Source organism: Syngnathus acus, chromosome 6, assembly GCF_901709675.1.
Source record: "Syngnathus acus chromosome 6, fSynAcu1.2, whole genome shotgun sequence".
Classification (NCBI taxonomy): domain Eukaryota; kingdom Metazoa; phylum Chordata; class Actinopteri; order Syngnathiformes; family Syngnathidae; genus Syngnathus; species Syngnathus acus.
Genome location: NC_051092.1, coordinates 6,422,919 through 6,441,170, shown reverse-complemented (window position 1 = coordinate 6,441,170; position 18,252 = coordinate 6,422,919). Strand labels below are relative to the sequence as shown.

At 38.5% G+C, this 18,252-nt stretch overlaps 1 protein-coding gene across 3 annotated transcripts in view; it reads left to right on the top strand.

Annotated features, from left to right (window-relative positions):
- kiaa1549la (KIAA1549-like a) overlaps positions 1-18,252 on the top strand; it is a 62,826-nt gene that overhangs the window by 29,244 nt on the left and 15,330 nt on the right. For 2 of the 3 annotated variants that reach the window (XM_037254545.1, XM_037254544.1), the window contains exons 5-13: positions 313-535; positions 1,562-1,695; positions 2,144-2,312; positions 4,826-4,885; positions 6,323-6,483; positions 7,324-7,495; positions 10,101-10,261; positions 11,990-12,025; positions 17,579-17,772. In XM_037254545.1, the coding sequence (XP_037110440.1) occupies positions 313-535; positions 1,562-1,695; positions 2,144-2,312; positions 4,826-4,885; positions 6,323-6,483; positions 7,324-7,495; positions 10,101-10,261; positions 11,990-12,025; positions 17,579-17,772 (1,310 nt within the window). The remainder of the gene's footprint in view (positions 1-312; positions 536-1,561; positions 1,696-2,143; positions 2,313-4,825; positions 4,886-6,322; positions 6,484-7,323; positions 7,496-10,100; positions 10,262-11,989; positions 12,026-17,578; positions 17,773-18,252) is intronic. The other variant, XM_037254547.1, reaches the window with a different exon arrangement.

Here is an 18,252-nt window from a genome sequence, read left to right as displayed (position 1 = left end):
TCAAACTCCCCCTAGGAAATTTGGCTTTTAAGGGATTCCTCAAGTGCTGCCAAGAGTACTGACATTCAGTGTACACCACAAGACATCAATGTGTTAAATATACCAATAAATGAAAAAAGCTAAAATAGCAGTCGAAACCTTCCCAATATTATGAGAAAGTAAAAGCAATGATTGATTAACTTTTGGCTGATAGCTTGGATCACAATTTTCATCATGACGTTTGTGGTGTGCAAACTGAAAAATATGCAGAACAAGAAAAGTTTTTGATCATTATGCAAATTGTAAAAACATTTGCTTTTTTTTTTTTTACAGGTGGAACATGATGACTGCAACCCACGTAACGTGACACTGGTTTATTATGTGACTGGTGTCAAAACCGTCTATATTTCCTCTATTGTGGTTGAAGCACTTAGTGTTTATGGCTTTGACAGGCTGCTGTCTGACATCAGGCAGCACACACCATTGGTTAAAGCAGTTTTGATTCCTGTGGCAACATGGCTGCCCACCCCAAGTATTCACCTGCAGCTGAAAACAGGTGATTTTACACCTATTTTACATATGCATACATATTTATATGGATTTATATAAGTGCGAGAGAGAGAGAGAGAGAGAGAGAGAGAGAGAGAGAGAGAGAGAGAGAGAGAGAGAGAGAGAGAGAGAGAGAAGAGAGAGAAGTGGGGAAGAGAAAAGCAGAGATAGAAATAGGATTTGTTCATTGTGTCTGTTCCCCTTCAGTCTTTGATACCCTAAATCCAATGAAAACTCCCGTGATTCAAAGCAAAGTAAAATTGGCCATTTAACCAAGCAGCTTCTTAAGAAAACACATTTGTCCATGCCAAACAGCAGCTTGTGCATGGAATCTACTGGGATGGGGATCAAAAAGAGAATCTGTGTGATTAACAACAGGATATCAAGCAAAGAGATACTTGGCGAGATATTTTAGCTGCATGTGACCTTGTTCTTTAGTACACATCTATCTATCTATCTATCTATCTATCTATCTATCTATCTATCTATCTATCTATCTATCTATCTATCTATCTATCTATCTATCTATCTATCTATCTATCTATCTATCTATCTATCTATCTATCTATCTATCTATCTATCTATCTCTTTGTGAACCCGCTTAAATATTTTATATTTTGAAATCCATTTTTGGTAGAATGCATGGGAAACATTATAGAAAATAAAAACTTTGTTCTTGACCAAATACTTGGAATGGATATTTAGATTAGTATAATGGAATATACATTGCTTATAAGATTCTAAAAATCTTGGTATTGTTGACCACATACCTCTTTAGTCTACACTTTAATTCACTTTCATTCATACCGCACTCTCATCCATATTAAAAACTTAAATTGGATGTCTGATGTCTTTCTCCTGCTTCAGTTTCAAGCCTTATGGTTTCTCCTCTTTATACGCACGTGCACACAAACACGCATACTCTAACACGCCGAAGAAACAGCGTCTCACTACATAACATGAAAAAGTTCACACCAAATTATAACATTTTCCATACAACATACTCAAACACTTTCTCGTCTTCTTTCTGCAGTTTTGAGATTTGTTGGCCCCACAGACAACGTCTACTCTTGCAGTTTCGTCCAGATGCTTGAGCAGAGACTGGAGAGTGCCTTTGACGAAGCTCAGGACAAAGTGCTCGAGACCTACAGCAAGCTCACTGTGGAGGTAGTGCATGGTTTTAGCCTAATATCACACAGACGTGAATGTAGCGTGCAAATCAGATGTTTGATGTCGTGAAACATCATTTGGAACTTTTTCCAATGGTACAGTTTTGTTGATGCCGGTTTCCCTTAATCACTATGTGAGTGCGCAAGTATCTGTCTTACCGTATTTTTCGGACTATAAGTCGCGTTTTTTCTCATAGTTTGGGGGGGGGGCGACTTATACTCACCACAAAGGTTCCATTTAGGGGGAAGTATGACCGGAGCTCCGTTATGCAATCTTTATAGCTAACATAGACATTCTGTACAATGTTTCACTTTCACTCTGTAAATTATAAAGTGGCTCATTGAGACCAGTTTATGTGTGTGGCTGGATTAAGACAAAATGTCAGTAATGTGCATTCATGGCAGGTCACATACCTTATAATGACAATTTGTATGGTGACCTTCAGATCCAAAGTGTGGCCCAGGAACCGGGCTCCCCATCTGTCTCGCTGGTGTATGTGGTCAAGAACCAGGACACCGAACTCAACGGTACCATTTCGAGCGGCCTCCTCAACCAACTCACGGCTGAGTTGGTGGGCTACTTTCTGTTCTACCCCCCTCTGGTCATTGCTGAGCGTACGTAAACACACAATGCTGCATTGTCATTATTCAGATTACCACATACATACAAGAAAGTCCCAAATCAATTAAAAAAATCTATTTTATTGTTGAATTAGGGCCCTGTAAGCACTTAGGTTCCTGTCACGCCAATGTTGTAAAACTTTGAGGCCCTCTGTAAGGGCTCAAAATGAGCTGGTAATATTTGAGCTATCATTTGTGCACAAAGCTTCGGAATTCGAACTTCTTATGGAAAAAGTCCAAACTGAAATGCCAGCCAATCGTATTTCACTGTGAGGCGGATGTGCAAGCCTCTATCTTCCACTGTATATTTAGTGGAATAATCATATTATATGTATTTGTATATGTCAAAAAGGATCTTACAGAGTTTAGGCAAACTACATGCTTTCGAAGGAGAACATAAGTTAAGAGCAACGCTTGAATCCTGAGGGGGGAAAATGCGCTAAACCTAATGATATTCTTTGAAGAGTCATATTCTTTGAAGGAGAAATTGCCATTTGAGAAATATGTAACTATTAGCAGTGTACTGATACTATTGGAGTTGAAACATGGGGTTAAATGGTCTCTTACACGAGTCAATCTATTAAAATGTAGTGGCCAAAAAGATGAGGCAACTTCTGCTTGTTTTTGTAGCAGAGCACTGGACCCATGCAAGACTGCTTTAATTATGCAAATTTTATATTTATTACATAACAGTTGGTATTCTACTCATTCTTTTTCCCGGGATGCTGCTGGGCTCAGACAGCCTTTTTCTGCATATGGAGGATGCCTGCTGAGAGGCACTGAGTCCACTGCAGGGCAGTGAATGATTCATGACCTAGTTTATGATTAAATACCTGTTACATTGTTGTTGGCAGTACTGCTTCACCACACTGCTGTAAGTACAAATTCCAGAAAAATGCTACGTTTGATTGTATACCGTTATATGCCTGTAAAAAAAACAAAAAAAAACAAAACAAAAAAAACAAAAAAAAACCTGAGGCTTAGCTTTCTTTTTTTGCAGAAACACATTTTGCAGTTTTGACTGATATTCAAAAGAGAGCTGTACATTACAGTGAATTATTGGTTCATAAATTTAATCCATTCCGTACGTTTGGTTGTAAAACCAAGGTAACGTTTCCCATTGAAATGAATGGAACTGTGACTGATACGTATGTTATAGTCCCTGGTGGAATGTACAGTATGTTTATTTTATTTTTATCAATGTGTGGTTAGAAAAAATACCATAAATACGGGAAGAAGTAAAATATAAATTCAGATATTTTATCTATTTACCTCCTTAGTTGACCGGTTCAAACAGTTCTGACATTCTTTCAAAGCATTTCAGTATATGTTTTGCATTTCAGAACTCACATGCAATTTCTACAGGGACTGCAAGCATCAATACACAACTTTCATTTTATTATGATGGTAATAGAACTATAAGATTCCCAAGAATGAGAATGACCAGAGATTCTTACAAAACATTGTTCCATTTTTTTTATTATAAACGACTTCAACTGTAAACTGCTCATGTTAAGCAGATCCGGGCAAAATCACCAAATGATCTTTACCGTGCTTAACTAGCTGATGGCAAGTTCACTGAATTAAGAGTGTGCTCACTGTGTCAGGAGGCAAAATATAGATTTATGGATTTATAGTTTGAAGGGCGAAAGTGACAAACTTAAGCAATGAATGCAAAAGATGGAATGGAGTGATAAGTAAACAGGCAGAGGATGAAATAGTTGTGGAGCGAGACTGACAGAGGCCAGGGTTAGATGAAGTGGGAAACAAACACGATGCGGTTTAGAAGGAAATTATAAATTTTTATACGCATTTAATACATTTGTTGATTGTAATTCTTGTTATTGTTCAGTTTACATTTAATGTTTGTAAAATTAATATTTTAGAAAAAAAAATCTGTATGGTCTCCCTGTGCATGGGTTTTCTGTGGGTATGTCCTTCCACATTCTAAAAATATGCAAGTTAGGTTAAGTGAAGTCAAAATTTGCCTTAGGTGTAAATGTAAATGATGTTTGTTCATTATGTGCCGGGCATACGACTGGCTGGCTGATGATCCGTTCAGGGTGTACAACCGCCTCTCGGCTAAAATCTGACAAAACCAAAACAGCAACACAAAGTAACACAGAAGTGAAAGTATTGTCAGTTACGCAACAGAATGGGCACAGCAAAAATAAGATCAAGAATCTTTGAATTCTCCTTTTTTATCATAAGGATGTGTGTAATTGAGCAGAGAGTTTGAATTCAAAGTTGTATTGGGAATTTACACCAACACAAAAGTAAAAAGAACAGAATAAAATGCTGATGTTTTTGTTTTCAAAAATACCGATCCACTTCTGAATTTACTCTCATTCAGCCCAGTACAAAAACTTGCTGGAATACTCAGGTAAAGATTTGAAGATTGCAACCGACTGTAGTTTATAGCTTTGGACTCAATTCCACACAATCCAGTTTCAAGTTTTATTATCAAGAATTACTTGACGTTGTTTAACTGTCTGCTTTTCCTTCAGCCCTTGAATACCACAATCTCAACACGTCCACTGCAACCAGGAGCTACTGGGTTATAACAGGTAAACTGTGCTGTATACAACTTTTTTATGTCACACTCTACTGGCTTTCCCTTCTGTTTTATGCCTTCTTGCTTTAGTTGCATTCATTTTGTATGTTGGTTAAGTTGGGTTTAGTTCTGTCACATTCGAACTCCTATGAAAATTCAGTTTGAACCAGGAGACTGTAGCACAATACAATATTGTCAATTTCTTTTCAGGGATAAGCAATTCTGCAATTTGTATATTCAACCAAATCAAATAATCTCTCTCTCTCTCTCTCTCTCTCTCTCTCTCTCTCTCTCTCTCTCTCTCTCTCTCTCTCTCTCTCTCTCTCTCTCTCTCTCTCTCTCCTCCCATGCTCTCACTCTCACAAACCAACAAACACACGTTTTCTTTTTCATTTAAAAAGACCAAGGAAATTACCCAAACATTGCTAAGTGAACATTAAAATATAGACAGAAAATTGCCATTCACAAAGTGTCTCGAGAGCTGGTCGCTACAAACAATTTAAATTCAACAGCCGTCAATATGCTGACAATAACTCCATTAATCGTGGTTGTCCTTTATTTTGTTTTGGCTGTGTGGTTGTGTTTTTATTTGTTCAGTAAGTGCCCCTTCTCCCAGACTTGTTTCAAAACGTTTTTGTGAGTATAACAATAATGTACATTGCAGTTACAATGTTTTACAAGACAGATATTCTGTCCAGCCCGGACTATTTAACTTGATTTTTCAATGGATTAGCCAAATATTTGTGCATGTATTTCATACACAAGTCAAACATTCAGTACCTTGAATAGCCATTTCTTGTATATGGCTTTAAGTGTTTAAGGTGTAGTCAGCCTCAGCAGATGCTGTGGGTGAGATGTCAGCTTGCTTGAATGTGGGCCGAGCACAACCTCACTAGTTCATGCCATTTTAACACGCAATGTGAGCAAAACCAAATACAAACCTACTCAGCATAACCTAATGGGACAGAGTGAAAAAGTGATTTGTCCTAACAACCTCTCTCAAGGCCTTTCTTGCGTGCTGGCTTACACTTTACAGTGCGCAGCGTGTCTTTAGGTGCCCTATTTGAGCAAAAATGCTATTGATGTTTAATTCACAGGTTGGTCAGAGGGAAAGATCGCTTCACATCACATCAGAGCCCAGTGTGAATGATGCTGAAGTGTGTTTGTGTCTGGACATAGACTTAACTCTTGTTGGATATAGTTGAAGATGCACTGGATTGATCCACTCATGCTTGCTTGTCCTTTTGTGTTTATGCATCTGTGTGAAATAGATTTTCACCGTTTCATCAATTCAGCTTTGACGGAAATATTCTGTCGCCAAATCAGTGTCCCCCTCCTTATTGTTACCTTGCTCCTATGGTTGTCGCTTAGCTTTTCATCCCTTTTCTGTGCCTCTTGAGTGGCCTTTATTCCCTAAACCCACGCCTTATCCTTGTGCGTGTGCACTCAGTGATCCAGGATGTGGACAAGTCTTCTCTGGAGGCCAACTACCACAGCTTTGCCAGCTTGATGGAACAGCGGCTGGCTGAGCTCTTCCATGTAGCTGGTCGGCAGGGCTCTCAAACCTTTCGGTCCAAGCGTGCAACAACTGTTGGGGGCTACACCGTACAGGTGAGTGCTGATATTGATATTCAAGTTAATTTTGTAATAGCTACATCAAATACTATATTGTATAATGAACAAAATAAAGATTTCTACTGATTACTCATAATTACTTGGCAAGGGCTTTTTATAGATAGATAGAAGGGGACCCCCCCCATCCCCGTAAATAAATTTTGATCCATGTTTGTTGTAATGACTATGTTAATATTTGTATTATTAATGTATGTCAGAATACTGGCAGTATACTGTACATCATAAATATACATATATATATATATATATATATATATATATATATATATGTATCAGGTAGATGCCCAATTTGTTTGCCACATTGTGAATCAGCTAGATGAAATTATGCCACTCTTTCAAAGCTGGTGGATAAATGGACCTCAAAGGTCCATTGTAAATTTTGTCAGCTGCATGTTGTGCAAATTACGATAAGAATTGTCTTCTCCTGGGTGTGTTATGCTTTATACACACTCAAGCTTTTATGGGAAGTCACAGATGATTGATTTTATAGCTACGTAACGACAAAGACAAAAGAGGGAGATGCGTACAGAGGGCCATCCAGCAAATGTCACGGCCCTGTTGACAAAATCGAACTGCCAGCCTTATACAATTCAGTGGTGTACAATTTTCTCTCGCTTCTCATGAAAATAAATAGCAGCTTCCAGCAAAGCACCTGAGTTGAGACTTCTTCAAGTATTGCTATCCTAAAACAGAAAACCCATTTTGAATGTTGACTTGTTCAATCTAATTAAAACAAAGATGTGGATTTTGTCAGTGTGGCCATGTTGTAGATAACAAACAATAATGCAAGATTTTCCCTTTGTTGTCCTTTCTCAGATGGTAAGCATGCGCCGGCTGCCTGGTCCCAAGAACTCAGCGGAGATGACGTATTACGCACAAATGAATGGAGCACCCATCACTGGAACCACAGCCGCTAAGACGCTGAGCAGTTTGGATTCCCAGACCATGGCACTGACTCTGGGTTACTTTGTGCAAGTGCAGGCTGAACGTAAGTTTTGGTTTTATTTATTTCAGAGTTGAGAGGGTTATTTTAAAAATGTTTTTTGATGGTTAATAATTATCTGTTAAAAAGAATGTAGTATTGTTAGATTAAAATAATGAAACTTGATTACTTTTCATTACTTATGGAGTACTGCAATACAATATATGTTTTAAAAACACAAAACAGTGAGCTGTATAACACGCTACTCACACACACACAGACGCAGTATAATGCCTCCAAGAGGCAAAACAATTTGCACATATTTTTTCCAAACATGCAATGTAAGTTGAGTAAACCAGTTACATCTTGACAATGTAGCAAATGTATGACGAATTGAATTTAAAGCTACAAATGATCACAGTCTTTAGTTATGGTTTGGAATTTGTGCTCACTAATTTTATACTATAGTGCAAAAAGCACTTGTGCTTTGTATGTACTTCTTATCTAGGAATCATAAGGCTGTGATGGATGATTGATTTATGTTCTATGTTTGTCCTGTAATTATTATTAAGGTTTTGCTAATGGATAAATTCACATTTACATGAAAGTTTAAAACATTTGAATTGGACTTATTAACATCCTAATGATCATATACTCTAATTTTGGTTGTGAAAGCTATACCGTATATTTAAAAATAATCAACCCTCGTCTCATGCGTTTATTATTCCGTGGGCTTCAGAGTATTTCAAATTTCCAATTGGGTTCTGTGTGGTGTTTGAATTGAATCATCAGAAAAAAGACAGAAATGTCAAGCTGTTAAGTAAAAGCTCATGTCTATGAATGTCATGTTTTACTGAAAAACGCAAAGGGAATTTGTCTGCTTTCACAGAGGACAAAGCAAATCAATACTTATTCACATTTGAGAGGCTGAAATAAGAGGAAATACATGAGTTCTGCTCAAATGTTCATCAAATGAAGAATGTCTCTAACTTGAAGCCAGTGGCAGGATTTTGGGTCGTTTGGTAGAAAACACAAAACAACAGCAGTGTTAGGACCATACTGTACATTAATATAACATGAGCATAAACAGATGGAGAGGAGGGAGGAGGAACTCAGAAATGATTAAGGACAAACTTGAGCCTGCCCTAACTATGTGCATTGGCACAGTGTGTATTGGAAGTAAAGAGGGTTCAATGAAAGGGCACACTCATAACAGAATCAGAAAGATGGCTCTATGGCACGGAATTGAATGGAGAGTGTGCCAACCGCAATTAAATCTGAACACCATTTTGTTGTTGATTATAAGGCCGGGAGCTTCATTGCTTTGAAGGATGTTTGACCTTGGACTGAGTATGTACTGTTTATGAGGAAGGACTTTTCAAAGTTAGTGCAATGAAGCTAGTTCACCAAATACACACATGAGTAACAGTTAAAATGATCAACATCCATATTTGACATGTTTCAAAGCAATAGAGGCAAAAGCTTCTACGGTGTATATGATTTTTAAGGCGGTGTTAAAAGCTAACAATACTGACTGACAACAGTGTTTGGGGAACAATTAATTGCAAGTTTTGACGGTTTTAACAATTCATCAGGCACAGAAAAATTAATGCTATGCTGTGCATGGGTGTTGGAATTTGTTGATAGTTTTGAGTAGTACTAAGGAAATAAAGTTACTAAAATGGTAGTATTCAACAGTTGCACTAATGAATAGAAGTACGTTTTTTTGAATTGCTGTATTTTATGCTGTTAAAATTTGGACATCCACTGTTATTATAAACATTGAGAGCTCCGCATTGTGTAACGTCTTGTATGTTTTTTTTATCGGGTTGTTCTGAAGTAAAACATTGCCTCGATATTCAAAAAGCACAGACTGCACTTGTTTTTTTTTTTTTTTGGTACTCACTTCTGAGGCACTTCTCATCTGAAAATGTTACCAGCTAACAAAAGTATGTTGTTTGGCTCATTTGCATCACAACTCAACAGTTTCAGCAGTTGTTCAAGTTGCTTTTGATTTGCTTTTAGGGGAAATTGTGTTGTTCACGTTTGCTGAATGTTGTTCATACTGAAGCATCTGAAGAGCACTTCATGTTCCCTCACACCTATTTTCTCCCCCTCACTTTCCGAGAATCTATAATTAGCTAACTGGAGCCTTACGAACAATCTGCCCTTCTCTTTGTGAGGAATGTCATTTGCCTCATTCACACTGCTTTCACAAAGTCCTGATAAGCATCTGTATTCGGACATCTGACGTTCCGCAAAATACTTCAGCTTTATACTTTGCCCAGGTAATACCAGGTATTTTAATTGGACTACTAATACTTTTCAAGAACATACAAACACTTATTTACACAACATTGTTATACTCAGTGAAGACTTGGGTGAGTGGTGCACAAAGCTTTGGACCATTTTCCAATTAATCTACCGTGCATGTTTTTGGACTGTGATGCAGTACTTGGAATAAACACGGCCAACTTGAAATATCCTAGGCAAGATTCAACTCCAGAACCCTCAGCCACGGATAGTTCACTTTCACTTGGGTAAAAAGCATACCGCAAGTGCTCTAAACTCTTCTTGGTCATCAGTTGAATAGCTAATTGCTGGTGCTGCCTTTCCTGTTTGACGTTAGTCCAGTTTCAAACCCTAATGATGGCTTCTATTTTGTGTGCAGCCGTGGTGAAGATGCCGCAGAGCAACTTGTGGCTCATGGCTGTCCTCACACCTCTGTTCTTGCTGATGGTGGTAATCGGAATGGTGGTCTTCATTCTGTGTAAGAGAAACAGGGTCATCTTTAAAGCTGGGGCCTTCAGGACCTTCAAAAGCCGCTCCAAGGTAAGTCAGGCTCATCTTCATATGCCAGCTGTTATTTCCATATTGCTCCCTTTTTTCCTAAAAATGATGAAGCTACTCTGGGGGTGGTTCATAATCATCGAAAATGTTTTATCATCACTGCTGTAACATGCTTCAGTACCCAATTTATAAATATTGCATAACCCGGATTTGTGACACGTCACACCGAGAAGTGATTGTGTTAAGTTGTCCCTTCAGGACAGGAAAACTGAATCCCATCTGTGTGGGTCTTGGCTCATTTATTTTTCTCGCTGCCCAATAGCCCTTGGTCGGTGCTAATCATGCATGTTGCAAAGACTAATGAGCAGAGAGGAGAAGAGCAAGGATCACTGCACTGCAAGGGAACCTTTGGGTTATATTCGCCCTTTAAAATCATAGCAATCAAACATGTTCATTTGAGGTTAAATAAAAATCCTTTATTTCAAATGTACGGAAATGGATTGTATAGATTTTATTGACTGGTTTGACTTGGCTATATTGTTTTTTTCTATGTGAAGTCCAATGCACGACTGCCTAAACTGTTTTTAAGGTGGAACTGACACAATATTGACACTTACACAAAAGTTAACGTTTCCACCACATAAAAATACGGATAGCTACATATGGATGAATGGCTGAGTCGATGGATGAATACAGATGGCTGGATACTTTTTTAAAAACAGAAGTGTATGATTGTTTTTCACAATATAAAACAATTCACAAGCCTAAATTAAAGGTAGGTGAGATTCTTTCATCAAAATGCACAAAGGGTGAAGAATGGCAGCACACCTCACATCGACTCTGGTTGAAATTTTTGGGTTTGGTTCAAATAGTCAAGCATGTGCCGGGTGTCAGAAACTAATGTTAACTTTGACATGATTGTGCTTCTGTTGAAAATGGCGCATCTGTTTAAAATGGCAGATCTTCAGCCATTGGGCGGAGATAAGTTTTGTGGTGGTGGTAGTGTGTGTGTGTGTGTGTGTGTGTGTGGGAGGAGGGGGGGGGGGGGGGGTGCTATGTGAAATAGCTTTACTAAATCACAATCCAGTATGATTCAGAGTATTAAAAAAAATCAGGATTTACATGGTTGTTTAAAGGGGAAGTCAACACAAAAACATTTGTTAAGATAATATTTCAATGCAGCCCCACCAGTCCAAGCACTGCATTATGATTAAAATGGAGTTTGTAGAAAAGGAATTAAGAAGCATCCCTACATTTCTACCCATTGCAGTGGCAGCCATTTTGCCACTTGCTGTCGACTGAAATGACATCATAGTGCCAAAGGGCTCATCTTGAGAACATTCCATGGCCAAAAGTGCATTTTGCTGCTTAAGTTTTATTCTGCACATAAAATACTATTGTGAAGAGGTTTTGGTGGTTTACTTCCCCTTAAATTCCAAACTTGGTGGGTAGCCAGGCACCCCAGAAACGGATTAAATTATTTGTAACAATTATTTGTAGCAATTAAAAAAATACATCTTCCATATGTGCCCGTTGACATACTGAGCTCATGGCAAAGGATGTCACCACATCAGCAGATACAGTATTTATTTAATTGACAACAAAGTCAAGAATCTGCCAAAAACAAAACCAAGACAAACAAAAGAAAACAGGTCTACTCAAGTTTATCCTTCATCCCTTTCACCTGACCTTGTATTTTCCGTTTTATTCTGTCGTAATTTTTTTTTTAATCTCTTCCTGACCTTTTCCTTTCAACTTTTTGCTGTTCAGACCTCATATCGACGAGAGGGAAGTTACCACCACCAGGTACTGTCTGAGATTTAGGATTAGTTGAACACTGTCTGGCTGAGTGAATGTTTTGGTCATTTGATTGGTGTACTGCCCGCGACCCTCGTGAGGATAAGCGGAATGGAAGATGAATGAATGAATGATTAGTGTACTGCTATGTTGGGCTGCTTTTGTTGCTTCTGGGTGAAATCGTGCATGTGGCTGCTGTTTCATCATGGCTTGGTCCATCCCCCTCACTGACCATGACAGATCACCAGGACGTGCGACAATGTTAAGTGGCCGTGAAGAAATGTGAAAGTGACTGTAATAGGGCTGTAAATTTGTTCCTTAAGATTTAAAGTTATCGGGTTAGAGGCAACAGGCTGGGTTAAACACAGAATCTGTAAAAGTAGCCTAATGGGGTTAGTTCTGACTGCAGCCAGCCATTTTTTACCGATGCTCATAAACATGAACAACTAAATGGAAGCTTAATAACAAGGCTCTAAATAATGATGCAAATTTGTGTCACCAGCCCAGACTGATTTGCACCTATTAGCCCTTTCGCTTCTTCCGTTCCTTTCAACACAGTTGTTTTATTCTACCTTGGCTTCAGCTAATGCCCCTGATTCAAGACTTTTTCCTAGAAGGTCCATTTAATTACTCATTATAAATTAAGCAGCCCCAGAAGGGATGACAGTTTCTGCAGGTTGAAGATAAAAGCTTACAAAGTTACAGGTAGAGAGGTTAGTAGTTGTTGTAAAAATGATGCAAGCTAATATAGTAATGATGTCAGTATTTCTTACCCTCATCACTCAAAGTGAAATCTGAGACAAGGCTGGCATGATTTGCAGTATGAGTAAGGAATACGGTAGATTGGTGTGTCTTTTTCTTCCTCAGTCTGTCACTCCACTCACACAGAAGTGTAATATCGCTTTTGTCCATTGGGGCAAATACAAATTGGAAGCAATAAACTGTCATGCGTAACATTGACAAGTGCATCAAAATGTCAAGACTGTCAATATTTACACTAAAAGTTGAACTTGGTGGCTAGGATAACGGCCGCACGCACGCACACACACGCAGAGCATCATTAGAGTTAACCGTTCACATCATTCTAGTTAGTGGGCCTACATAAGTCAGTGCATTGTTATTTCTAAAGTAAAAGTATTCCCAATTGCTCATTTACTAAAATAACTCCTTTTGTGTTTTACAATACATTGCAGAGCAATATAGCAATTTATTTTAGGATGTATTAATCGTTCATTCTCGATCTGGAGCTTGCATGCTCAAATTAAATCAACATTTCACACAGATATTTGGTACAGGAAGAGCTAGTGGCAAATTAAAATTAAATACCGACAGCTGATTAAAAATTCAGATTATTTGCACGAGTAATAATCTTTTCACAGAAAAAAATTCACCGTGGGAAATCATCACTTCCTTCATCATTGAAACAGGCTAGTACTAATATTTTTCATGGTATAACAAGGTGAATCAGAAAATGAATGTGTTTATTGCATATGCCTCATAGTGATAAATAGTCCTGGCGGCAAATGCTGGATGGATTATCTTGAATGGTTCTTTTTCTTGGGAGCTAGTTGCCAAAGCCAGAGATACACAATAGCTAGTGTTTGGCTCCATTCATTATGACGCAAATCTTTAGCGATTTTGATGCGGATTGAGTTGATACAAACATCAGACATGCAGCTATGATACAAGTCACATGTGCAATTTTATAATTGGGGCATCAGAGTTGTCCCCACGGCAGTAAAGACTCTATGATTTGATATCTATGCGGCTGCTGCCTGTCTGAATTGTACGTTTTACATTTGTCATTGACCCTTAATTACGTTTCATTGTAATGAAAGTAGTGTGGTGTGCTCACAAGCATGTATACATCAGTCGACCAATTGTAGCTGAAGGTCACTATGGCATATATTTGTATCCATATTATACATACACAATGATTAAGCAGCTAATTTACCACTCCGAATACTACATGGCATGTCAAATGTTCTTTTGCGGTGAGCAGCTGTGGAGGTTTCAGAAAGGAAGTTGTCATGGGGATATCAAAGGGACCAACAAAATATGGGACAACACAGTTATTATTATTAAAGTTTGTTATTTGACACAGCAGCTTGTCACAGGAAGAGTGTGTGACCACGTGTTTACTGCATGTAACTTTGCAGAGCGCTTCAGCTCTCGGTCCTGCTCGTGCTAAACTTAAATCAATATAGTTGCCGGGGGAATAGCTCATCTGCTGCATCTCATCAAGCTGCTATCTGAGTTTAAATTAGGCTTGAAGATAAGTGCAAGTAAGGAATGCAAGAACATGACATGCAGCAGTGCTGACTCTGTGTGGTCAGTATCTCCGTCATTTCATATAAAGCCTTTCAGAAATGCTGGCCCATCTTTTCTCTTGCCTGGTCCAGTAGGTGTTCAAAAACAAGGAGGTAAAGTTAATTTAGAAAAGCGCACACCGTGACTAAAAGAGACAGACCTTTCAGTGGAAAACACAGCATGAAATGTCAGATGTCTTCTTCAAGGTTATGATCATCCATTATATTTTTCCACCAATCCATATCCTGTGTAATGCATGACAGCTTTTACTGTGCGAATCGTTCACTCAGTGATGTATACATCATTGCCAGTATTCAGTGCTTAATAGGTTGGCCGTGCAAAAGCATGTCATACTAATGTATAATTTTTTTAATTTTATTTTTTTACTATATTTCACTGCATCTTAAAATAGAGTGGAATCAATGAGGTTGACCGCAATCTATTCTGAGATGCTGGTTGATCTCCAATTTGTAGTGTATTGGATAGGAAATATCATAAATTCACTGTATTAATTAACTGTGTTAATTAAAAGTGAAACTTGATGATAGTGGAATTTTCCAAAATGCATATTTAAAATGCATCTGGCGCTGTTTGTCTTCTATGCAGGGCACAATGAAATCACAAGACTAGCAAGAAAGTCAGGAACTAAAATGTAACGAATGGGCCGTTACCAGATGTAGAAGTCTCAGAAATTGCTTGCCTGTAAGGATGTTGTTGTTTTTATTTTCATTTGATTTTTATAATTCTACTGGGCAACACAATGGTGCACTGGTTAGAATTGCCGCCTTACAGTTCAGTGGCGCAGGGTTTGATTCCGGCTTCGGCCTTCCTTTGTGGATTTTGAATGTTCTAACGTGGCCTGCACGGGTTTTCGTGGGTGATTTTCTTTCCTCCCAAATTCCAAAAACATACATGGTTATTCGTCTATATGTGGCCTGCAATTGACTGGAGACCAGTTTAGGGTGAACCCCAGCTACTGCCCAAAGACAACTGGGATAGGCTCCAGCACGCCCCCGATCCTCGTGAGGCTAAGCAGTTTGGAAAATGAATCCATGAATCAATGAATAATTCTACTGAACAAAAACTGTCTGATTTTAATTAGTTAATTTAAGTAATTTTTCATTCATTCATCATGTTTGTCAGTTTAAAGCAACTGTTTTACTGGATAACTAAAATGTGTTGAACCTGCTTATTATTATCCAATTTTATTTTTCATTTCTTAAGAAAAGAAAATAGTGTTTATGCATTTAATATGTTGTATGTTAATGGAAACAATTCTTGATAGGACACATTTAACTTCACACTTCTCCCTCCTTTTTTGCACACTGCTCGTTTGTTTCATAAACACTCAAAGATCGAACAGCAAGAGACCCCATGTCTGCAATCTCCATGTATTTTTCACACACAAAAGTCATCACACAACACTTAAGCTAGTCGAGTGCAAACACTCAAACCGTAACTGTATATTCATGCCGTTGTGAGTGCTCTCATCAATGTGTGCATGTGTCTACATGAGTGTGTATCAATTTCCCTGACACTCAGCCACGTGTTTTAAGGCTGGCTTATGGCACAGTGGTGTGTATTACGGATGAATTATTAACAATGCTGTCAGCCTGATGCCCACACTGCCTAACCTCACATGCTCTCAGGATTTAGTATGCATCATCAAATACATTAGGCAGCCCATTTTAGAGTCGCTCGAAATAGAAAAGGAAGGCAAAAAAAAAAATCTGGGATTCGTCTGCTTTGTTGTGCAACATAAAAATGATCTGATGGTCCTTTTCTTTTCTCTGTGCTGTAAGGGCAGAGAAATGCAGCAGTGCAAAGAACGTGTCTGCGCATTAGAGGTTTTAGGAAAATCTGTGTTCTCCTCTTTGTTCTCTTGATGCACTCATTCTTGACTTCCAGTGTGCTAAGTTTGTAAAGCATCATGCTGTTTCTAGTATTTTATTATGTCTGCCATGCCATTTGGGAACAGAAGGTCCATCCAATTGCCCTTTTCTGTCATGGAAATTATGCTTTACTTTGAGGTTCTACTTAGGTATGCATTTTGTCAGATTACCTCACTTTTTTTGCAATTAGTTCGACTCCAGTTTGAAATAGTAGCTTTTCTTTGTTGGAGCATTTCTTAACCCAGTAATGTAGGTTACAAGATTGTTTTTGCTTAAAATCGCAGTGCTCTACAGATACTGCTGTGCCTAATCAGAAGTGCAGTCGTTTTATTTAAATCTACTTTACATTGAACAAACAATTACACAAACAGAGAAGTGCATGCAGGAGTTACGCACCGGAGCAAATAGGGGGCTCGATGAATTGCCCAGGGGCACCTCGGTGTCCTAAAAACACCAGAATTCATTAGTCCATAAGAGTCTGTTTTTTTTTGTTTTTTTTTTAATACAGTATATCCATGGAGGGTGAGCCTTGTGAGCCAGTCCCAAAAGCCACAGATAAGCCATTGGTGCATCGGCCAATTTATGATTTGACAGATTTTACATACAAGTGAAGCAAACTCTGTGAAGCACTTCCAAATGCTTAAATTTCACCACAAACCTTGGATCTGTTCAGTGACATCTATTTTATTTCTCCTTGCTTGACCTTTTGTCATGCCCAAGAGAGTTTTTGAGCGAGAGTGAACTCTCAAGGGATGGAGTAGAGTGCTCTCTGCTCTTGAAGAAATGTCACATTTCTGCATAGTTCCTGAGCGTTTGCAAATAAGTGCATGTTGGGACAGATAAGAAAGCTTGAGATGCATGATTTGAGTCTTTTAGTAATAATTCAAATGAAATCTGAATAACAAGAAAATCATACACCAGCATACTTGGTTTTTCAAGCCAGTAGTAGAACTCATCCAAAAAACATTGAAAAATGGACCAAACTTCTCATTACATCTTATCCATGAAATTACAACCAAGGTCAACCAACACGTTTGCGAGTAATGACAAAAGGTCATTGGATAGTTTGCTGCTATCTAACTACCTTATACATGCATTAGTGTGAAACACTAATTTACAGGACATTGATCTGCTGTATGCTTGTGATTTGTCATGCTTTTGCCCATCAAAACATGAATCAGTTTAGGGTGCAAAGCTGTTGTTGAGCTGTTGTTGCACAGCATGTTGGCTTTGTTGTCTTTCTGTTTGCTTTATGACCCGGAAAAAAAGAAATTAGTACGTCACCATGCTAATATTCATTTTGAGATGGTTTAAAAGGTTGTGTTTAATTCTTGGTTTTTTTTTTCTTTTCTTTTGTCAGCCTGTTCAGGGCTTTGATTATGCCAAGAAGCACATGGGTCGCACTGGTGATGAGACCATCTCTTTAAATAAGGACACTTTGGTTCTGGGACTGCCTGTGCGAGATGCCCCGCTGTCAATGTCACTGGATAAGAAGGTGTACCAGGACGGCACTGCCAACAAGAGGCCACCATCTGCTGACATACACAAAGGAGGGTAAGTAAACAACTGTCCTACGATACACACACTGTTCTCAGCTTGACGTGCTATGCGAAAACAGCTGCTATTGTGTTCGAACAACAGAATTACTGACGCCAGAACCTTTCAGCAGAAACAGACATCAGTGTTTGTTAAGACTGGGCAAATCCTCCAGTATGCTGAGCTAAATCAGAGAGATTGATGTGATTTAAAAATAAGTCAAGTGTTAACAAGAGGCTGTCTGCAGATACTTAGACAACAGAAAACATGCATGTACTGGATCTAAATGTTGTCAGATGATTAGCTTTTCTGAGGTGGTTACTGCGACAGTGTCTTTGTGTGTGTTCTCCATAAAGTTTTTCCATTTACAGTTTGGCAAAGAGAAGCTCAGATTGTTTTAAGGCTTGAGCACCACCTGTCGTCCCCCTTTTGTCTCCTTTAACTGCATAACCAAATAACCCATTGAGCCTGTGTGTGGATTGTATCTGTATTTTTGTA